The 23,798-nt window shown below is 42.5% G+C and overlaps 1 protein-coding gene across 23 annotated transcripts in view; it reads left to right on the top strand.

The window, feature by feature from the left end:
- The window catches only part of ELAVL2 (ELAV like RNA binding protein 2), a 177,390-nt gene that overhangs the window by 125,513 nt on the left and 28,079 nt on the right, over positions 1-23,798 (top strand). For all 23 annotated transcript variants that reach the window (XM_077345220.1, XM_077345216.1, XM_077345210.1 and 20 more), the window contains one exon: positions 15,866-15,969. In XM_077345220.1, the coding sequence (XP_077201335.1) occupies positions 15,866-15,969 (104 nt within the window). The remainder of the gene's footprint in view (positions 1-15,865; positions 15,970-23,798) is intronic.

Genomic DNA, 23,798 nt, shown 5'->3' with positions numbered 1-23,798 from the left:
TGCCTGGCAGAAGAGCTCATTTTGCAAGTCCTGTGGAACTGTGGTAGCTCCAACAGGGCTTGGGTTTTTTCTGGGAGCTCATTCCACCAGGTGGGGGCCAAGACAGAAACGAAGTGGCCCTGGTTGAGGCCAGTTGAAGTGTGCATACTGTTTCCTAGTAAAAGTAATATGGTATGCTGGCGGGGGCTCATGGTAATCGCCATCCATGGACATCCGGAGAGGCGCAGTTTGGCCACCTCTGGTTTACAGCAATGCTAATTTCTTTGTTTTGGATTTTATTTTCCACTTTGCCAGTTGACTGAACAATATGGACCAGCATAATTTAAAAATCTCAGTATCAGGAAATACAGAGCAGAGAATATGGCTGCATCTGTTTCTGTTAATGCTAATTTGGAAGATATTCATGGGTTGCAGTAAACAGAGTGGACACCTACTTGTAATGTTTTCTGTTTGTAAGCTAAGAAGTATTCAGCAGTTCATGAATGATTATTTACGGTTAATGCTTGAATTACATAGCTGCTTTTTAAAATGGTTTATCCTGGAAATCTTGGATGGGTGATTCCCACCCTTCACTCAGGGAGGCAGGAACAACTTTTTTTTTCTTGTCTGCTTTCCTGGGAGTCATCCTTTCCTCGGTTCCTTTCCTGCCTCAGTAGGGAGAGAAACGGTTTTCAATATATTTTCTCTTTTGATCCTTTTTCTTGATCTTGGAGCTTAAAAAGGAAATGAAGACAATCTGCCTTGAAGAGTGGCAGGTATTTTGCCTACCTTTTACATCATACTCTCTGGAAGGCTTAAAAATGGCCAAATTGGCCGCGGATGATGCATTTCTTTCCAAAAATGATCTGGAGGCACCAGTTGCTGCTGGAAGTGCAGCACCTCCTACTGCAATGTGTTTTGCTTCCTTGGGAGCAAAACTTGCTATGCCCACATCAGAGCTACATGCAGGGCACAAAAAATGCACCAAAAAAGAAGCTATCAGCAAAAGATGCTGCAAAAGCTCTGAGGCTAATCCTGGCAACCGTTTTGATAGTGCCGCCTTCTTCTATGAATGCAGTACAGTGATTGCTTCTTTAAGCTATATAAGCATAGTCTCAGGAACCCCAGAGCAAGATCTATCAGCAGCACCATTTCAGATGGGTAAAGCAAGCACTCCTGGGACCTTCAGCCTCCCTCCAGAGTTTCTCCCCCGTGTATTTGGCAGACCATGAGGGAGGCAATTGTCCATTTTTGCCCACAGGGAAATATTCAATCAGATAGACCCAGTTCCAGCTTCCCCCTTCTTTCCCTCCCCTGGGGCAATGAAGAACATGGGGAGATCCCTCCATTCAGCTGACTGACTGACCAAAGCAGCCACGAAGATTCAGCCTTTTAGTGCATATGGGGTCATTCTTCTTACTGTGACAGCAATACAAAGGAGTAGGGTGAGTTTCTTTCTGATGAGCACAAGGATGGTGAGATCAGGTGCCAAAACAGTCTATGGTATTCTTTAAGGTGGAGGATTTTCAGTATTTACTGTCTAAATCCTTAGCAGCTTTAGATCTTAAGGAGTCTCCTATAACAGAGGAGCAGTCCAATGGAACTGAGCCCAGTTGCACACCCAGAGGGAATAAGGAATATTTTCTAGCATAACTCTAGGCCAAAAGGGTTCCCTCTGAGGTTCAACTAACAGATGAAAACTGAGTGGTCATGCCCTATGTCTAACAAGCACTTTCTAGAATTTATTTTAAAAATGTATTTACTGCCTTCCTGTAAGAGAGGATATTTTGCAGGTACCCCTGTGGATCTTCCAGTCACAGCACTTCAGTAATTGGGCTTCTGTCTAAGTATGGAGCAAGTCATATTAGAAATGCGGTGGACAAGAGAGCTGATTCTTGCTTTGAAAAAGACACATGCAGCTATTGCCATAGATATCAGGGCTTCTGCTACTGTATCCCATCGTCTTCACGGCAGTAACAGCCCGGACTAGGAAGCTTCTGCAGCTTATCTCTGAAAACAACTGCTGGCTGAGAAAGAGTACCAACTGAATCTTGAAGGCTTCTTCTGATCTTCTTGGCCAGGGCATTAGCATCAGCAATAGTTACCAGAAGGTTTCTTTGGTTGAGAGTATGGAATGTGGACTGCTGTTAAATGGCAGCATACCCTTTTCAGGGAGACAAATTATATGATATATCACTCAACAAAATCTTAGTTGAAACAAGAGACATGAAGAGAGTCCTGCCCAGAAGCCTGTGCTACGCCAACTGAAGGACACTGGACTCTTTTCTTTCATATCCAACAGATGATGCTTGGGTTTAAACAGGATTTCGGAACCAGACTAAACGAGGATTCATAGAGGGATCCCTTAACCCATGGGTAGTCAACCTGTGGTCCTCCAGATGTCCATGGACTACAATTCCCATGAGCCCCTGCCAGCAAATGCTGGCAGGGGCTCATGGGAATTGTAGTCCATGGACATCTGGAGGGCCACAGGTTGACTACCCCTGCCTTAACCCACACTTCAGTAAGTCCAGTGCTAACTGACCTGACAGGACAGACAGGGTCAGTAAGATCAACAAAGTATGACTCAACTGATATTCCGCGGATGGGTGGTGCCTTCTGCTTTTCAAGGGCATTTGATACAATCAACATGCAGACTGCTGGGCAACTGATGTTGTATCCACTGGTTATGCCTTCTCCCATTGAATGATTTCTCAACTCACCATTACACAAAAAACATCAAAAGAGACAATGAAGTCAATAGAATATATTTTGTAGATGTAGTCAATTGAACTTGTGCTTGAGAAGACGGGTCATGGTATTTGTTCCCTATTCTTTACAGTCACCATAAAAAGATAGGGACTGGGAAGCTATTCCAGACTTGAAATTTCTAAACAAATATGTAAGACTAAGAAACTTCAGTATGGAAACCTTGAGATCCATTTCTGAGGCATTACAAATGGGAGAGTTCTTAACACCCTTCGATATCTCAGACCTATTTGCACATACCTGTATTTCAGTGGCATCAAGGGTTCTTTTGTTTCTGTATGATCAACAGCTTCAAGCTCTTATCTTTTTGTCTTTCCACAACCCCCAGAGTTTTTTTCAAAGATGCTAATCAATCCTATAGTAATAGTAAACCACGAGGTCTTCCACCTACACCTCTGGCTGGGCAATGTTCTAATTCAATCCAATATAAAACAGCAATCTGCTTTAGACACAGAGCTTAACCATCCAATGGCTTCAGGATTATGGCTTCCTAGCAAATCTGGAGGAAAGCTTGCTCAAGCCATCCCATGTTACATCATCTGGAAGGTCCTTATAGATGCCAAATCAAATGTCCTATTCCTCACAGACAAAAAGGTTCAAAAGACCAGGAACCTCACAGCAACCATGATAAAAAGCAGGTCGTGTTCTTTAATGACTCAGGAATCTGATAATATTCAACATAGATGCTCTATAATGGGGAAGGCTTCATTCAAGGGCCCTACATCTGTTCCTCAGGCCCTTCCAGAACTGCATTGCCAAGAAGCAGGAGATGTCAATCCAAGTGCCTCTAGTTGTAAAGAACTACTTGACCTGGTAAACAAGGGTGTCCAACCTCAAATAAGGAAAGTCCTGGATTCAGGCTCACATTCATATAGATTTGTTTGTACTCTTACCAGTCTGGGGCACCATCTTGGATGGCCTTCCAGTCCAGGGCAGGTAGAACCAACCTGATACACTCTTATCAGTTAACCATTTAGAACTTCAGGCAATCCGTCTGGCATTTCTTTCTGTAAGGATTTTCTTGCTCAATTACACATCCTGATCTGGAATGACAACATTGCTGCCAGATCTTATGTGAACAAGCAGTGAGGTTCCAGGTCCATTGCGCTACACAAGGAAATGGATGAAGAAAAATCTAGCATCATTCTGGGTCAAGCATTTACGGGTGAATGTATAAGTGGAAAATCGTCAAATATATCAAGGAGAATGGTCTATGATGACCAATCTGATATCAAACTACTTTAGAATTCCCCTGGTGAATCTAATCGCATGCCACAGAAATTATCAGACAAAATTTCAGCCCTCAGCTAGGGGGATAGATGCAAGGACTGGATTGGTCAGAAAGTCCTCTATATGCATTTCTATGAGTCCCAGTACTATCAAAACTCCTGCAGAAGATCAGAGAATAGTGAGCAGAAGTAATAGCAGTAGCAACCATGATTTTTTACCTTCCTCAGATGTCCTCAGTTCGTCCTCTCTGTCTGCTAGTCATTCTGGACTTACTACATCAGGGGCCAATCTGGCATCCCATCTGGAATGGCTGAAACTATACATGGAGGCTGAGGAAGTCAAGCTCATAAAACTTGGGTAGAGCAATGTAGTTGTGGAAATGATCAGCCTCCAGAACACAGTCAACTACCCTATATACTCATGTATAAGCCTAGTTTTTCAGCACCTTTTTTCACACTGAAAAAGCCCTCCTCGGCTTATATGCGGGTATATATGGTAATTGAAATAAAAGCCAGCTCCAGCCAGCCAATCGTTGCTCTGGCAGCTTGTAGGACATCAGTGATTTGACTGAGGAACTCTGACCTTTTTTCCCTTTTGCCTTCACTTCCTCTTCTTAATCACTTCTTCCAAACTGTTCTTTTGGTTTCTGTGGGTGAAAAGTGGGGTACAAAAACCAGCAGCTATTCATCATCTTGACTTTTCTGTATTTGTTAGGGGAGGTGGTGAGGCTGGATGGGAGAGCCTGTGATGATGGAGCATTTCCCACCCTCGGCTTTTATGTGAGTCAATAAATTTGCCCAGTTTTTGTGGTAAAATTGGGTGCCTCGGCTTGTATGCGGGTCGGCTTATATACAGTAATCAAATTCACAATGTGACTTGGAAGGCTTTCATGCATAGGTGCCAGAGAAAGAAGATGTGTTGCAGGGGTCCTTGCATCAGGAATGTCTTGACATTTCTCCCAGAGGGAATAGTTCCTGATCTTAAGGCTGTGGCCTTCAGAAGACAAGTGGCAGCTTTCTGTCTTGCTCATTCACTCCAATTTGAATGACTTAGTATATCATTACTCTGTTGATTGTCCTTATAGTTATTATAGTGGTAGTTTTTTAGAAGTTACAGCTTGCAGAGTTATTGGAACAGAGGAAAGGTTGACTCCCACAAAGAAGACAGAAAGAGGAAAATGTTGTTCCTACTTCCCGGTTTGAATGGTGGGAATCACCCATCCAAGGTGTTTTCTTGTCTTCAGAGGAGAAGGGTCCTTCATGTTAAGTGCCCAATGGTCATTCTCTATTCTTGGCCTCTGGTATAGCATGGATATTTGATAGTTTAAATTTTGTATTCAGTGTTCTAACAGTGACATAGAATTTTTAAAATATGGCTGAAACAGGAAAACATACTTGTTTTCAATCTTTTGTTTGACTCTGGATTTAATTCTGAAGTGTTGCTGAGTCTGGGAACTGGGCTGTTGCCTAGTGCTTTCATTAGGCTGTACAATCGCATAGCATTGCACTGCAAAATTTTAAAATCATTATGTAACCTGTTCCTGAAATATTTAATTGAAAATTGAGCTAAATTGATAGGGCTTGGACTGTGTAAAACTTTTCTGAAATACAAATTCCCATTTCTAATATTGTACTCAGTTTTGTCAAAAAGGCTCTTTCCAGTTTCAAACATGAAAATAATGGTTATAGGAAATGGACCTCTTGCTATTTAAAGCTCTGTACCTGAAAGCATTCTATATAACTTGAAAAGCTTGCTTCTAGCATTTGAAAAAAATTAGTCCAGGAAAGGCACCTTGTTCTTTCTGTCACTGTCCCTTCCTGCTGTTTTCCTGTACTTGGGAGTATCATTAAACCAGGTACCATAACGCTTGTATTATACCTTGTTCTGATCTTCTGTATAAAATGGAGCATGGCTACTTTTGCTTTCATTATGCATTAAGGCTTGGTTTTGCTCTCCAGCACCAAGAGATAAAAGCAGAATTAGATTAAAGCTTTGTGTGTTTGTGTGTGTGTGTGTGTGGGGGGGTTGCAGCATTGGACTTGCACCATTTTCATATCCAAGTGTCATTTCAGGTGGAATTCCATATGTGATTCCATCTCTTCTCATAAGTGGAATATAGAGGAAGAAGGTGAATTTCAGGCATACTATCTGCATATGCTTTTAGGTGTTTTTAGCAGGCATTACCTTTCTTGGTCCCAGTGATTCTTATAAAGATGCTCAAGGTACACCATACGTCTTCTTGGCTTTTTGAAAAAATGTGTGTTTGGGAAGGTGACATATTTTATGTGTTCAAACTTTGAAATAGAAGCTTTAACAAGAATTTGTATTCTGACTGCTTTTGCCTTTTTTAAAGCATTTGTCAAATGTTGCTGTTTGTTTTCATCTCGTGGAGTTCACTGCTTTACTTGAAGCTTTTGTGTGTGTGTGTGTGTGTGTGTGTGTGTGAAGAAATAAGTATGTCCTTATAGAAATTTGTACCAAGAATCCAGGGTGAAATCTATATTCTAAATCTGCAATATTGGGCATAAGTGAAACACAATGTACTATTGTTTACTTGATTATTCTGTGTCTGTACATTGTTTAATGTAGTATTGAATCAAATGCTTTACTTTGGTAAGTGTCAGCATTTGTTTCAGCAGCTATATACTGAATATTTTATCTGCCATTTTGGAGAGTGTATAGAATGGTGGCCTATGTGCAAATAGTTTTATAGCTACCAAGTAAAAATTATGGTATAGAAGTATTATTATTATTATTATTATTATTATTATTATTATTATTATTATTTGTTTTATTTGTTTTATTTGTTTTATTCCCCGCCACTCCCTTGCGGCTCGTGGCGGGTTACACCATCTTAAAACCCCACTAAAAGTCCATTAAAACAATAATTACAGTTTTAACATTATTAGCTAACTAACTAACTAACTAAGATGGCACGATCGGCTAATCAACTTCCCCCCTCCTGCTACTGGCAGGTGGAGAGGGGATACTGATGGTTCCTAGTTCCAAATCCCGAATCCTGGGGGGGCATAGGTGTGAACCTTGGCCTCAACCATAAACCTGGCGGAAGAGCTCCGTTTTGGGGGCCTTCGGAACGATGGAGGATCCCGCAGGGCCCGCAGCTCTCCCGGGAGCTCATTCCACCAGGCAGGGGCCAGGACCGAAAAGGCCCTGGCCCTGGTCGAGGCCAGGCGTGCTTCCCTAGGGCTGGGAATGACCAACAGATTTTCACCCACAGAACGCAAGGCCCTGCGGGGGGCATAGGGCGATAGGCGGTCCCTCATAGGCGGTATAGCATCTTGTGTGTCTAGACAAGTATTCTTCATGAGACTCATTCATCCATTAGCTTCTAAATGGGAAAAGAAAATAATTGGGATTAAGAAAAAAGGAACTTTCCATACATCTTGAGCACTTTTGGTCTAATTTGACACTTCTGATTTTCCTTCCTTGATCATCAGTAGCTGCTTTCCTGCTTCATATCTCCAATAAATCTCTGTACGTTTACTTCTAAAAAAGTAATTGGAGGTTCTTTGGGGCAAGATGTGTGATGGGTGGAAATTTGTTGAATATTGTGTTAATACTCTGCTTGTATATTCAGTATTCAGCTGCCATACTGTTGGGGAGACAACAAGCTGGAGGCATAGGAAAACCCCATTTCTTTTTGCCTGTAGGCATGATCTGAATGAAGGTATACTTCAGCTGCTGTTTAACTGTAGAGCTAAACTGAATACCTTTTCAGATGTTCACATGGGTGTTCTAGCTAGTAAAAATTCTCTTGCAGAGTAAGAGAATACTATGGAGAAACCTTAAGGAATCACTGGATGCAAGCAAACTAAAGTGGTTCTAGTATTTTCAAAAATGCCTTTTTTTGGTCTCAGTAATAACTTGAAAAGACTTTTTCTGTGCAAAATAATTTTTCAACAGGTCTGAGTCATTAGAGATGCGGGATTCTGGTTCTAGTATTTTTTTAAATGATTTTTGAAGAAATTGAATTTCCCTAAGATAGCGAATGCCCTGGTGTTTGAGAAGTTGTTAAGTAGGCCATGTTTCCGGTTCACCAAAACTGTGTAACAAGCTGTTGGTTAGACTATGATAGATGATTGTGTTGTCATTAAAGGGTTTCCTAATAATTCCATACACATGGCATTACAAAAAAAAAAACAAGCTGGGGGCAAGCCTGGCTAATACCCGGGTTAATAAGAAGGGGTCCTTCCCCATCCTTGTGAAATCTGAACCCCCTGCGGGGCTGACCATCGGCCCCCTTGATTTACATCTATTAGCATAACTGGGAATAGATTAGTTGAGGAGTACGTTCTATAAGACTAGTTACTGCTGCCATCTATGCTATGCTGTTTTATTGTTGTGTATTTTAGTCATCGGCAAGCTGGTAGGGTTTGTTGTCTTGCGGTTTTTTTGTGTTTTTATGTGTGTGTGTGTGTGTGTGTGTGTGTGTGTGTGTGTGTGTGTGAACCACCACAAGCCGGTTGGTCCATGAATGGCAGTATAAAAGTTCAATAATAAAAAAATAAATAAAAGTGAGATGTTGGGATTGAATAGGGTTCTCCCCTCTTGGTTTTCTGATATGTGCTGAATTAGGAGGATGTGAGAGTAATGCTTGCTATTTTATGGGAAATATTCATTTATTTAAAATGCTGAAGCTTGTGAAGAAGCAAAATTTTGAGCAAGTATTTCTGTATTCCCAGATAACAGCACTTAACATCGTTTCCAAATCTTTTCCTTACTTGAAAGGTGGCCAAAGTGGAATGTGTAGAGGTAAAAAAAAAATGTTAGAGCACTTCATTGCTCTAATTGAAAGTATTTAAAATGGGTTCAATAATCTAAACTGTCCTCATATGGCACCCAAATGAAACCTCTCAAATTAAAAATTGTCCTTATAAAGTATGTAGAAAGGCTAGAGCTTACTGAATATCTTTGCTGACAATTTTAATTTAGGGGAAAGCTGGTATACAGTTAATGTTCTCTTGAATAAAATCAGCTGTTCTCAGCAGGATTGCGCTTTGTCAAAGAGAACCAATCCATGAGGAATATACTCTGGGAAAAATGGGCTGGGAATGGGAAAAATATCATAGGGGAATCTTTTTTGTTTTCCTTTTGAGGTGTATTCTTTTTTTTTTCTAATGGGGAAAACAGAAAATCTTTTTGGGAAAAAGAAAAGAACCCCTACTTGTAAAATAGTCTCCTTTGGGGATGAAAAATAAAATGCTTTTAAAATCAGTTTTAAAATATTGCTAATCTTTCAAATACTTCCTGTCAACTGAGCAAATACCATCACAATTTATGTTTACTGAAATGTGCACACGCTTCAGATACTCTTGTTTCAATTGGATTCTTCTGTTTATATAGAAAATGATTTATTCAGAAATTCACATACCAAATCAAAGAACATGTCAATGTGAAAAAGTGAAGCTTCTTTCCAGCTCTCAAGTTCATGGGAAACATAGTGAAAGTTCAGAATCTTGAACTGATTCTGCCAAATGAGGACATGGCCCCCGTTGCAGCCCAGTTACATTGGGAAAGGTTGGAACTGTGTTGTACCTCCTACTGCTGCCTTTGATAAACAAGTATTTAGGGGCTTTGTTTCTTAATAATGTTTACTGTATGCAACGTAGACTGTTTAAAGGTAAAGGTATCCCCTGTGCAAGCACCGAGTCATGTCTTACCCTTGGGGTGACGCCCTCAAGCGTTTTTCATGGCAGACTCAATACGGGGTGGCTTGCCAGTGCCTTCCCCGGTCATTACCGTTTACCCCCCAGCAAGCTGGGTACTCATTTCACCGACCTCGGAAGGATGGAAGGCTGAGTCAACCTTGAGCCGGCTGCTGGGATTGAACTTCCAGCCTCATGGGCGAAGCTTTCAGACGGCTGCCTTACCACTCTGCGCCACAAGAGGTTCGGAGACTGTTTAAGACAGAGTAATAAAACATCTCTCTTGCTTATTATGTAGTTGATGGTTTCTGTTTTTGACTCCTCATTTTTCTATTATACTTTCAAATCAAAGGTTAAGAAATGCTTAATCTGGTACTTCAGGGTGCAGCAGCATCTCTCTCAATAAAAATGTAATTTTTTGGGAAGGGGATATAATGATTGTTTAAATTAAACTATAGTATGCATGCTTTCTGTCATTTCATAAACATCCCAAACAAAAATACCATTAAAATGTGATGAATTGGCTCCTGGAGGATTGTGCAGTGAGCTGCACCCCCCCCCCCAGTGGTCTTCTGCAGCCTGATCAAAGTGGTGTTGATGAAGCAGAAGACCTTACCTGTATGACTTCAGACTAAGCCCTATGTCTTATTCAAACTGGGCTCCTGCCTGTGCAAAATAAGTATGTGTGTTTAGCACGTCAGGATACTGTTTGCTTAAGCTACAGATTGCTAACGTCACACACTTAATTGCTTTGTGTGGACAGCATCCCAGTTGAAACAAAGTGCCTTGTCAGCACCACATTTAAATTGGGCCTAAGGCTTCTGAAAAGCTTCTTCTGAGGCTTGGAGGGGGATAAAATTAGCATAAATTGCTCCCTGCCATTTCTGGGCCAAGGAGGACAAGCTTATGTGTGATTTGTGTAAAAGTGACAGCCACACAGAAACTCTGATAGGAGTGATTTTACAGTGGCTTCAAAAGGTTCCCCAGAAGAAAAAAAAGTAGAAGAATGGTTCTTATATGCCGCTTTTCTCTACCCAAAGGAGGCTCAAAGCAGCTTGCAATCACCTTCCCTTTCCTCTCCCCACAACAGACACCCTGTGTGGTAGGTGAGTCTGAGAGAGCCTTGATATCACTGCTCAGTCAGAACAGTTTTATCAGTGCCATGGCGAGCCCAAGGTCACCCAGCTGGCTGCATGTGGGGGAGTGCAGAATCGAACCCGGCATGCTAGATTAGAAGTCCACGCTCCTAACCACTACACCAAGCTGGCTTTCAAAGTAGAGCTTGCTCCATTTATGGAAATATAGGATTCTTAAACAAGAAAAGTAAAATACAATTATTTCTTTTTTACCTAAATACATATTGTTTATTGGGGGCGGGGAATCTAGAGTTGCCATTATCCCCACCTGCCCTGACTTGTTCGTGCAAATATTAGTTTTGTGTTTGTAAATTATGGTTGTTGCTGCTAGTGTCATATCTGTTTTGTTCTTGAAATCTCCTCATTAAGTATTGCAACATCATTTTTCACTAGTTCATTTTTGTTACATTTTTTAATTGTGACACTCCTAGAAAAAATTATCTCTTTGAATTGTGAAAATCATGTTTTGTTTCTCTTCAGCAATTGACTGCTGTAGCCACTCTGTGTTATAATACGTCCATGGCATATGTATACTATACGGATGGATTCAAGGTTAAGCAGGTTTATAGAAGTGATTTTTCAACACTTACTCTCAAAAGGTTTCTCTGAGGATTGATGGACCCTCAAACAATGTCACATAGGGGGACTGTAATTGGAAGGTGAAGTGTGGCTGAATTGCCCACTTCAGTCTTGTACCATCTCTGTGAATAAAGGAAAAATGCTATTTGTTTGCAGAAAGAGCCATGGATTATTATTCCTAGAGTCCTGATCTGCTGCTTCTAGACCACCAACTTGCCAAGTGAAATATTGTCTGGTGACCAAGGATTTTTTTTGCTTTCTTTTGAGGCAACTTGCAAAGCGGTTGTTGATGTCACTTTTATGGTGTGGCCATGCAGGTGTTTTGTTTTTAACACTCAAGATTACTGCCTTAATTTGAGATGGACTGAAGGAACATAGAACATTGGGAGATAAATGGCTTGTATTCAGGGAAAGCAAAAAGTAAGAAACCTCCAGATCTTCTCAGAGATTCTTACACACAACAATGTCCTGTATAACAATTACCATACAAAAATTAAAATAGCTATAAGGTGCTTAATCAACTTTCTTCCTATATATTATTCCTTAGTCATTATTATCTGTGACTGGTGGGTCAGAATATTATAAATGTAAATATAATAAATATAATAAATAAAAATATAAATAAATATTCTAAAAGATCATAAAAAGGTAAAGGTATCCCCTGTGCAAGCACCGGGACATGTCTGACCCTTGGGGTGACACCCTCTAGCGATTTCAAGGCAGACTCAATACGGGGTGGTTTGCCAGTGCCTTCCCCAGTCCTTACCGTTTACCCCCACACACACACACACACATGCACACACAAGCTGGGTACTCATTTTACCGACCTCGGAAGGATGGAAGGCTGAGTCAACCCTGAGCCAGCTGCTGGGATCGAACTCCCAGCCTCATGGGCAGAGCTTTCAGACTGCATGACTGCTGTCTTACCACTCTGGATTCTCGCCTCTTTAAGTAATTCCATCAGAGAAGATTACTTTATTCTTGTCCTTTTTTGAAGAAAAGTTTTACATAGTTTGGGTTTGAAACTAGGCCGTTTGTATATCTGTAGCATGGATGTAATTGTATGTGGACATCTGATAATCTGGCTTCAAACCATTTCTGGCAATTTTGAGCTATCCTTCTAAAGACTGATTACATTTTGGAATCTAAGGAGAGAAGGATCAGCTGGACAAGCCTGAAGTGGATTACAACTTTTTCTAGATCTGCTATAATGCTACACTGGTACTTTTTTGTGACAAATGTGAGTGAAATGAAATGTCTTTCCAGTGCTCAGTACCTGTCCCAGTTCCATCTGTTTTCATATTGGCAGTCAGTATTTCAGTTGCCTAGACAGAGGTTTGGAGCAGAGACATCACAGCCAAGCATTTTGTTCCACTATTTATTACACAGTAATTGCTTGAGGAATCTTGTATGGCTCACTTACAGGATGAAAAATAAATATTGATGATCTGGTAGCTTTTTGATACAGTGCAATTAGTTATATTCACTATATTGGTAGGTATACAGTTGTTGGTTTTCTTACTTTTATTATTTATCAGAAATAACTGGTTGCCAGCTCACAAGGAAGGGGTTTGGAGCTTTAGATTTTTAAACTTAACATTTTATCATGTAACTAGAAATCAAGCCCACTGTATAAGAGATAGAGTGGGCGCTAGCAGGCAGTGGGTGGGTGCGAGAGGCCCCCCCAGCCACGCCCCCCCCAGAGGGAGGGGAGGAAGGAAGGCAGGCAGGCACAGAGAAAGGTAGAAGGAGAGAGGGTGGGAGGGAGGGAGAGAGAGAGAAAGTGAGAGAGAGTGAAGAGGAGAGTTAGCAACGTGAGATAGAATGGGAGAGAGGCAGAAGAGAAATGGAAGGATGGGAGCGAGAAAGGAGATTAAGAGATTGGTGGATGTATGGAGAAAAGGAAGGGAAAAAGGAAGAAAGGCAGAAAGACAGAAAGAGGAAGCGAGAGGGGGAGAGACATAAAGGGAAGGAAGGGAGGGAGGAAAGAAGGAAGGAAGGCAGGCAGGCAGACGGTGGAAGGCAAGCGCGGGGCAGAGAGAGAAAGTAAAGAAGGACAGTAGGGAAGCCAGTGGGAAGGAGGGGGGCAGGGAGGTGAAGGGCCCGCTGGGCGGTTGAGGGAAGGCCGAGTTGTGAGGGTGCAAGCCCCCTGAGGTTGTATAGCTGGGCGGGGGATCGTGGGAGAGACGGATGGGTGCGGAAGGTTTCCCCAGGCCTGGGAAGCACGGCCGCCGCATCAGCGACGCATGCGGCATGGTCCCCGGGTCTGTAGGAGGGCGGGGGATCGTGGGGGAGGGGGAGGGCCACAGGAGGGTTCCCCCGGCCCGGGAAGCACAGCCGCTGTGTCAGTGCCTGGCAATTGGCCCCTCTGCTTGTCAGTCCTTGGGCGAGGGACCAATGGGCCCCCTTGCCCATCACGGACACGGCCCACCCCTCCCCTCCTTAGCCTTTTATTTATACTGCTCCTGAGGAGCAGTTACAGATAATTTGATATTTTAATGATTTTATTTACAAAGTTGAAAGAAAAATAAAGCTGCTTCTTCCAGGCTGAACATGCTTTTGAACTCCTCTCAGCCAATAAGGATTGCATCCTAGAGATGTTCCACGGACATTGATTTTGCCTGAGTCCCTGTATATCGCAACCCCAAAAGGCCCTGACAGTGTCTTTTCACAAGGAACTGTGTGTTCTTACCACCCCAGTCAAATTAAAGCAACTTGTCCCATTAGTATAAGGTACATTACCCACGGTAGAAGTCTCCTGTATCTGGAAATGCCTGTATTGGGGGGAACACACAGCTTGTAGTTGAACTGAGTTGTTGGATATAATGCAATAAAACATTAGACAGGAATTTGTTTCGTTTCTTCATTTTTGTTAATTCCAAAGGGAGAGAGGTGATTTCTTACGGGGTTTTTTGTTTGTTTTGTTATTTATTTTTATTATTCTGTTTTATTATTATTTCCCATTGGTTTCTGTGGAAGACACCCACCCACACACACACACTCGTTTTCAGGTCTGTATGTTCTTGCATTTCTATTCAAATTGAACAAAACTTAAATGTGGGTTGTATTTTCCAAGGACATATTGCCAGATTGCAGACAGAGAGATAGAATAAATAATAATAAATCCCCCGTTTGTTTTTGAGACAATGAAAAGCCCCCATGTTTAACATTAAAGTATATTGGGCAATCGATAGGAAAGATGCCAATAGTATCTGAGACGGCTGCAGCCACTGAACTTCTAAGAAAAGCAACATGAGAAAGAGGTTGATATTTGATGGCTTATGGAAGATAAGGATTGTAAGCAGGCAGTAGGAGGATCTTGTGGTGGGCTAGCTTGGCAAGGGGATAAGATTTGAAGACCAACAGACAAGCACTAGAATTCAGATGGCAATAGGAAATTTGGCACAGCAAATGAGCCATTGGGAGAAGAGAGGAAGGCATACTCTTCAGAATTGGAGTACCTCCTCACATGTGTATAATCCTGGTGGCTACAGTTTGCAGTCAGCCAAGAAACCTCAGAGCCTCTCCCCACAGGAACTCAATGTTCCCTGCCCATATTAGGAAATTGCTTCCTGCTTTGTAAAAGTGAAACCAATAGAATCAGAAACTGCATTCTTCTCCATGGTTCCTCTCTATATATTTGTGAAACAGCCTGGGGGGTGGAACGGGTCTGCCTGTCCAAGTTGGAATAGGGCCAAGTTGGAATAGGGCCTGGTTGGCCCTGCCCCTGCAGCTCCCTCCATCCATTCCTGGACTCTAGCCTCTTTGCTCTCAGATGCGCCTCAGTGCCTGGAGCCAGCAGCAGGTAAGGGGTGAGCGCCCTGGGCAAAAGGTCCTGGTGGAGGGCCTGCTAGGGTGGGCCTGCTAACGAGGGCCTCCTGACCTGCTGACTGCCTGCTAAGGAGCTCTGCCCCAGGCCTGCTAACAAGCTGCCCAGCCCCCACCCGCCCACCCACCCCACTTGATCCGGCTGCAAGCTGCGGCCCAAAGCCACCTTAAGCTGCCTGGCTGGGGGCCTGGGGAGGGTACCCTTTCAAGGCCCGTTCTTAGGAACGGGCTTTGATGCTAGTAGCAAAATAAATCAGAACAAATCAAGGAAAATCCTTGGGTTCCCCCCCATTATTAGCTGTTTAGGTGGGAAATTTGTTTCATTTTCATATTAATTATGATCATCATGAAACACCCAATTTTTGTAAATACTATAATTAATAACAAAAGATGCACAAGTCCATGAAACTTTGCTTTTATGTTGATTATAAGTCTGTTTTCATGCAGTTTTTTCAACAGTGATTTAATTTGGCAATACCATATCACAGTAGCTTGTTACAGAAGAATTAATAGCAGTATGTTAACCTACTTTATTATTGTGACTCATTAGAGAGTAAGCAAGTTAACAAATTTTTCATTCATCTTCAGTATACAAATAACTTGTGTGCTTGTAATATCTTTTTAAAATATCTTATAACATTAAATGACACATATTTATCTCTGTTTTTTGCCCATCAGGCCAGAGTTTGGGATATGGATTTGTGAACTACATTGACCCGAAGGATGCTGAAAAAGCGATTAATACTCTGAACGGATTGAGACTTCAAACCAAAACAATAAAAGTATGTAAAAATTAAAGCTAAGTGATATGACTTCACAGGTTACACACAATTTCTAAGTGTAATATGTCTCTGGAACAAGTAGGCTTTTTATATGCTCACATGCTGCGGTATAATCTACTCTTCATATGGACATGGGCTAAAATGAAACTTTTTAAACAGAGGCTAGATAGCCATCTGACGGATAGGCTGATTCTGTGAAGGCAAAGGGGTGGCAGGTTACAGTAGATGAGTGATTGGGATGTTAGTGTCCTGCATAGTGCAGGGGGTTGGACTAGATGACCCATGAGATCCCTTTCAACTCTATGATTCTATGAAACCAAATTACTTGATAGCTTATCTGCTGCTATGCTGACATTGAGGGTCCATGTCCTTGAATTTAGACGTCTTGTTTTTAGATGTTTTTAGATGCTTCCCTGATAACTACTTTTGTCTTACTGTAGGGAGTCAAATGAATACGTGCTTAAATATGCTCTGTGTCTGAAGCCTTCCACTTCCAGATCCCCGTTTACATGGAGAAAGAAACCATTTTTTCCCTTGGCTCCTTCCTGACCACCATTTCCCCATTCCAAAAAGTACTGTCCTGCTACCTCCCATATGGGAATGTGTGTATAGGGAGTATAAGAAAGTTAGGTAGTGAATGTTTTCCTGCACTTCCTTTCTTCGGCTTCTCTTTTCCTGCTCTGCCAACTTGAGGCAACTTTTGCTTATCTAAAGAAGGAAAATCAGTTGTGGCAACTTGCAATCTGCAACCTTGGTATGTAGATTGGAGACTTGTTGGACCTGTGGTATTGGCAGTACTGGAAGTGGACTCTTAACTATTAGGGGTGTGCACTTGGCTAATCCAAACCAAAAAAATTACTTCATTGGTAATTTCCCAAGTATTAATTTAGCCCTTTTTGCCATTTTTTTCTGGCTGCCAAAATGGCAGGGCCCAAAAATATTCATTGATTTTTCAGGATAGCCTTTAAATGGTCCCTCAGTTCATTTCCTGCCTCATCATTTCTATACTAATCTCCTTTCTCTGAAACTGCTCTCCTTGAGTCTTTGACCTCAGAGGAAAACAAAAGAAGACTCAGTCTTGTCAGCTGGTGGAGTCATTTTCTATTTGACAGTTTACGAAGTGGGTCCTTTTGGCTTCCTAAGCCATGAAGGAAGGCAATGATGGTGTCCTCTCTGAGGAGGAATTCCCACTGCCAGGGTGACTATCAGGATGTGTGTGTTCATAGACATATTCAGTAACACAATAATATATAAATCAAAAATTCTAAGTCCAGTTTACTGTTTAGGTCTTAGAAGCCAAATAAATTTTTGTTGTAATACATTGTGAACAGGATTCCAGTGTAACAAAGCCTGTTTCACGAATTTCTTCAGCAGTATTAACCAAATGTCAGGACAAAGGTTCTTAATGGCACCTGGCTCACAATGGCTTGTGTCCCACCATTAAACTTAGCGACTGTAGGATCAGTAGGTATCAGAAGAATACCTCCCGCAGTTGCTCAGTTTAAAGGTGAGACAGGTCTAAGATAAAAGTAAAATTGCCCATCTAGCTCCTAGAACTTCAAGCCAACTACCTTGCTCTGCTTCACTTCAGTCCACAAATAACTCATCATCATGCCCTAATAAGAACAGACAACATGTTGGCATAAACTTAAGCAAGAAGGATCCAGATCCACAGCGTTCTATAAGGAAGGCAACCAAGATCTCAGCATGGACAGAGAAGAACGTCTTTAGTCAAAGCAGAACACATAAAGAGGCCCACAAACATCCAAGCAGACTCTGGCTCAACAGGCAAACTCCTCAAGAATGGGCCCTCAGGAAGAACTTGTTTCAGTTAATCACAAGTCACTTGGTTTCCCCTCTAGTGGATCTCTTTGTATCATTTACAAACCACCAACTTGAACAGGTTTTTCCATCCCAAAGCTGAAGCAACCAATGTTCTAACATCATACTGGCCGAAGGATCAACTGTTGGCCTTTCCACGCATGCCAATCATACCCAAACTGATCAGGAAGATCAAGGAGCAGAAGTTATCTGAGGGGCGTTTTTCTGGCCCCATTGACCAATCCTTGGATCTTCCTGAATCATTGTAGTTGCATTTGACTGCCTGGATATTGAATGGAGCAACTTTCTTTGACTAGGCTATGGTACAAACTTGACAGTGGCCTAAAGGCTCCACCCTTAGATGACAGGTTGCAGCGTTATTCATGGTGTTGCTTCAAGTCAAAGACGTTCTCAAAAGTGTGGCCTTGAAAGATCACTGCAGGTACGTAGGTTTACTACATGAGAGCTACATACAGTACGTCCTTCCTTCAAAAAACTGCCCTATGAACAAATTAGGGGAAACTCTTTAAAGTGGTTGAGGGTGAAAACCTTCTTGCTCTTAGTCATGTCAGCAAGAAGAGTATTGTTGCGAGGTGCCCTTTCCATCAAGACTGAGTGGTGTGTATTTCACAAAGACAATGTGTTCTGAGAACTGACCCAACTTTTAGACCAGAGGTCAAGTCTACCTTTCACAGATTTCAGGAGATGTACCTTCCATCCTTATGAATGTAAGGAAAGCACTTAAGGAATACATATGCAGAACCGAGCATATTAGGAGAACTGATAACCTGTTCCTATCCATCTCTCCACAAAATAAGCAAAACAAAATGTCCAAATCTGCTATCAGTAGTTCATCCAAAGCCTGCATCATCAAGGCCTACATGTTCTACAGTGCTAACATTCCACTTGGAATGACTGCTCAGTCAGTGAGGAATGCTGCCACCAATTTAGCCTTTGCCAGGGACACACTCTGCAAGTATGAATCTGCTGGTCATCCCAGGCCCCCGGGACATTCACCTGGCCTCAACCAGGGCCAGGGCTTTTTTGGCCCTGGCCCTAGCCTGGTGGAAAAAGCTCCTGGAAGAGCTAAGGGCCCTGTCAGAGTTATCCGCTTTCCACAGGACCTACAAGACAGAGCTCTTCCACCAGGTGTATGGTTGAGGCCAGGCTGAGGTCCCGGAGTTACTATTGGCGGATCTCCTAGAGTTAGAATTAGATCAGGATCCTCGCTCCTAACGAAAGAGCTCTGACTGCAGCTGGACAGGGGAGGGGAGATGGGGAGTTAACTCCAATGAATTGCCATCTTTTAATGTGTTGGGGGTTTTATGGGATGGGCTGTTTTATTCTTTTATTGTTAACCGCCACAAGTCTTTGAGAGCGGCAGTATATAAGTTAAGATATAAAATAAATAAATAAACAGCTGAGCTATGGAGGCAGCTAAAAGGTGCTTAGAAAAGCAGGATTTGCTGGCGTTACCTTAACTCTAAAGCCTTTAACTTTATTATGTACAACTACCTGGTTTATATATTACTTTCTGGTTTGTGTTATCATTTACAAATAGATGCCATTAATCTGACACATTGACACTATAATTTTATTTTTGCTTTATTGTAAACTAGGGGCCAAGTACATTGCATTCAGGATTATAGATTAGGGTTGTGTGGAAGATCTCTGCGGACAGTCTCCCACTCCCCCAGGACTTGGAAAGGCTGCAGACAGCTGTTAGGGAACTCACCGGCAGGGGCAGCTCTCACGCAGCAGGGATCTGCAGCCTCCGAGCCTCAGAAGTGGAAGGAGGAGGGGGGTGGTCGGATTGGTGATTGGAGGTGATTGGATGGCCACTGGCAGACCAGCAAGCCAGTTGGAGGAGGAGGCACCTGGCTGGGACAGCTGCCCTGAGTGGGTATTAAGTGCTGAGTGGCACTTAAGCCATGAAGCATACTCCTCCTCCAAGCCTTTACCAGAAATATATTATGAGGAATAGATTGGAAAAACTGGCTTGGTTCTATAGAACTAGTTTCACATGCCCAAAGGAGCTTCTTTTTTTGTAGAAACAGCCCTTCATGCACAACATATGATAAATCATTTTGGAGCTGAACAGGGCTTTAAAAGTTTAATAATGAATCAGAGATTGCCACTCAGATTTCACTAGCCATGTCAATGATCTTGTATCTGACTCCAGTAGCTTCCTAGATAGCTTTCTATTTTGAGAAAAAGTAGACTTGAAAATGTCACCTTACTTTGAAAATGTCTGAAGAAGTTCTTTCTCTTGAACCTTACATGGCTAACTTCTCTTTAATTGAGTGGTATACTCTAGTGCAGTGGTCCCCAAACCCTGGTCCGGGGACCGGGACCAGTCTGTGGATCAGTTGGTACTCGGCCACAGATCCTCCTCGTCCTCCTCCCCAGCTGCTATCTCGGGGGCTGCCCTGCCACTCTGCTGCCAGCTCACGTTATGTGCTCTCCAGCAGCCACCATGGCTGGGGCTCCCCCTTGGTGTGGCGCTGCGCAGCTGCTGCTGGCAGTGCCCCAAGTAGGCAGCAGGAAGTCAGGGGCACTGGCTGGAAAGCAAGTAGAGCAGGGGCTCAGGCGGCGGCGGCGTCCCTTGGCAAAAGACTACCCCCCCCCCCGGGACTCAGTAAAATTGTCAAGCGTTGACTGGTCCTCAGTGATAAAAAGGTTGGGTTGGGGACCACTTCTTTAATGGACTGAGAAAAATGAAGGCTGCTATTTAAAGATACTGTGTCAGTGTCCATCTTGGTGATTCCTCCAAAGTGCTATCACCCTGATAATATAATTTAAGTGGAACTGGACAGGAGGGTCCAAAATGGTCATGTTTAGAATTAGAAATATTTCACATAACAAGAAGGTGTAAGACTGGGTGATGCTGAGCCAGAAAAAGAGACTCTTCCACTGAGCCACAGCCCCTCCCCACTGACATTCTATCTCAGTTGACATACCAGTCCTTCTATATGGGCAACTTCAGTTTAATGATCTCATTAGTGCGAGTATAGGCTTTTAGTAAGAATAGTAAGCTCATAGAGCAGCCTTGGCTTTCGTGAAACTCTGGGGTTTCTTGATGGCCCTGGAAAAGTTTCCTGAATGGGTGGGAGTTAATTAATTTTAATATATTTTTAAAATTTGTTAAACATTTATTGGGTGATATGGCCATATATAAGAGCCTCTTGTGGCGCAGAGTGGTAAGGCAGCCATCTGAAAGCTTTGCCCATGAGGCTGGGATTTCAATCCCAGCAGCCGGCTCAAGGTTGACTCAGCCTTCCATCCTTCCGAGGTCGGTAAAATGAGTACCCAGCTTGCTGGGGGTTAAATGGTAATGACTGGGGAAGGCACTGGCAAACCACCCCGTATTGAGTCTGCCATGAAAACGCTAGAGGGCGTCACCCCAAGGGTCAGACATGACCTGGTGCTTGCACAGGGGATACCTTTACCTTTACCTTATGGCCATATATGGTAATATCAATCCACCCCTACCCAAATGGCCAATAATGGGCCTGGAGGGGGTGGGAAGGGGAAGGATCCTGTGTGGAAGTCTACACAGCTATGCTTCCCAGCCATATTTTACATGGTTGTGCCACTTCTGAGGTTTCTCAAAGGTAATAAAATTGAGAAAGGGTAGCATAGAGGAAGAAGGCTATTGCTTGAAAATTCGTTTGTATCTTTGGCTGCTATTACAAAAAAATAATGCTTATGAGAAGGTAGTGTTGTTCTTCCATTTCAGTGCAGTTAAGCCAAGAGTATTCTGTCTTAATACAGTCTGGAGGTGGTGTGAGATTCCCAGGCACTTTTCTGATTGCTGTGCATATACCATATTGACCTGATGGTGGCTCTCAATGACCCCAATATCTCTGCTGCTTTTGTAAGAACCTTCCATATATCTTTTCATCTTTTATTTATAGACCACTGTTCTACTATTGGGGGAAAAATTCAAAAAGAGTCTGCAGTTTCTAAATATTCCAAGGATATGTCAAGCTGCTCAAAAAGTGATAGTTGTGAATGTAAATTCAACGCCAAACTATGCACCTCTTTAGAATTGTCTGTTTTCTAACCACAGTAGCTCGAAGTGTGATGGTGAAGAAAGACTGCTCTGTAACTGTTTCTCCATGGATGCCTTCATTATTTTCTCTATAATGAAATGTGTTCTGTAGGAATAATTCCTACAGCCCTTCTTAGAAACTGTTGCTGCTGTGATTTACAAGAATTAACTGAGAATGTTGATATTGAAGGGAGGGCAGTGAATCTCGTCAAGTGTCCTCCTGTCATTTGTTCCTTTGTTCAGGTACTGGCCTCTACAGCTTTTTCCCAGCAGTTGACTACAGAGCTGCACTTCTCAGCTCTCTGGCTTCTTTTCTAGAGCAGCTAAGGTTTGAGTCTTGCCACCTCTCCAGGTCTGCTTGTAGTGACTCACAACTATAAAGTCAAACCAAACACAGTAAAAACAATGTTGAATCATAGCAATAAAAAGACCTGCCAGTCAAAGTAGCCAATCAAAAGAATAATCTCCAGCTTCTACACGCTCCTCATTATGTAGGTCAAATGCCACTTTATTGTGGAAGTTACAAGCTGGTCATTGTTAGAATCTGGTAGATGCAGTACATAGTGGGAATCATCTGTTTATATTTGACTTCGACCTTGGCCTTTGTGACTTTGATCCATAGAGCAAATACTGCTGGATAACTTAGTGGCCTTTGATACAGTTGACCATTCTTATCAACTGGCTTAAATATGGAGTTGTTGTTAAGGACATAGCCCATCAGTGGTTTCACCCTTTGCTGTCTGGCTGTACACAGTGTCTCCTCCAGAGGTGCTCATCAACTGGGTGGAATTTATCTGGTGAAGTGCTGTAAGGTCCTCTTCTGTCAACCATGATTTGTATGAAGCTGCTGAAGAAGATTGTCAAGAGCTTTGGAGTTGAGTGTCAATAATGTGGAGATGACTACATTCAGTTCTATATTTGATTATGCAGGCTTCCCGATATGTGTCTCTTGATACTGAATGGATTTTTCAAGGCTGTAGTCAGGTAGTTCATTGAACATAAATTTAGACCAAACAGTGGTAATGCTGATTGGGAAGGCTGATAGTCCAGAGGGAGCGAATCTACTTGTCATAGATGAGGTGACATTTCACATTTTCACAGCAGGTTAAGAGCTTTGGGAGTGTTCATAGACCTTGCCTTGGTGTTTGAAAAGTAGGTTGGCATAGTGACCAAGAATGCCCTCTCTCAGCCACATAACCAACTTTCTCATTACCTAAATTCATCTGATCTGGCCACACTGATCCATTCTTTTGTAATCTCACAGTTTGATTACTGCAACATACTGTACATGGAGTGTCCTTGAAGACAATCCAGAAATTAGACTGTTGCCTTCCCACCACTTGGGGTGGCTCTTCTGGCATCAACTAGAGCCTAGGCCTTTTCCTTCAAGACTGCAGCTCTGTGGAATGGGCTCCCTAAGGAGGTGACCCCTCCCCCCATGTTGTACTGCAAGGCTGCCTGTTTGTGGGGGTGGGAAGGGTTTTCAAATAACCATCATCTTAGAAGGGTGGGATTTGGGGCTTGTCGTTTTGTGCTTGATTTTATCACAAAATGTGTTAACTAGTGCATGCCACCTTGAGCCAAGAGGGAATGTGGGGTACAACTTTTAAAATAAATACTCTGAACCAGACTAGACCAATCTCTTCATAGTTTGGAAGCTAAGCAGTGTTGGCCCTTATTAGTATTTGGATGGGAGACCACCAAGGAAGTCCAGGGTTGCAACACAGAGGCAAACCACCTCTGAATGTCTTTTGCCTTGAAAAGCCTTACCTTGAAAAACCAACATAATGGCAAACCACCTTTGAATGTCTCTTGCCTTGAAAAACCCTACAGAGTTGCAGAAGGTGATTGTAACTGGACTCCAGTTTCCACCACCAATAAATAAAAGCTGGACTGTTATGTATTTGGGCTATAAGAATGATACCAGTGCCATGCTCTTTCTTATAATGTCACA

This window comes from Paroedura picta, chromosome 7 (assembly GCF_049243985.1).
Source record: "Paroedura picta isolate Pp20150507F chromosome 7, Ppicta_v3.0, whole genome shotgun sequence".
NCBI lineage: Eukaryota > Metazoa > Chordata > Lepidosauria > Squamata > Gekkonidae > Paroedura > Paroedura picta.
The sequence above is the reverse complement of the archived record's forward strand: the minus strand, read 5'-3'. Positions and strand labels throughout refer to the sequence as shown.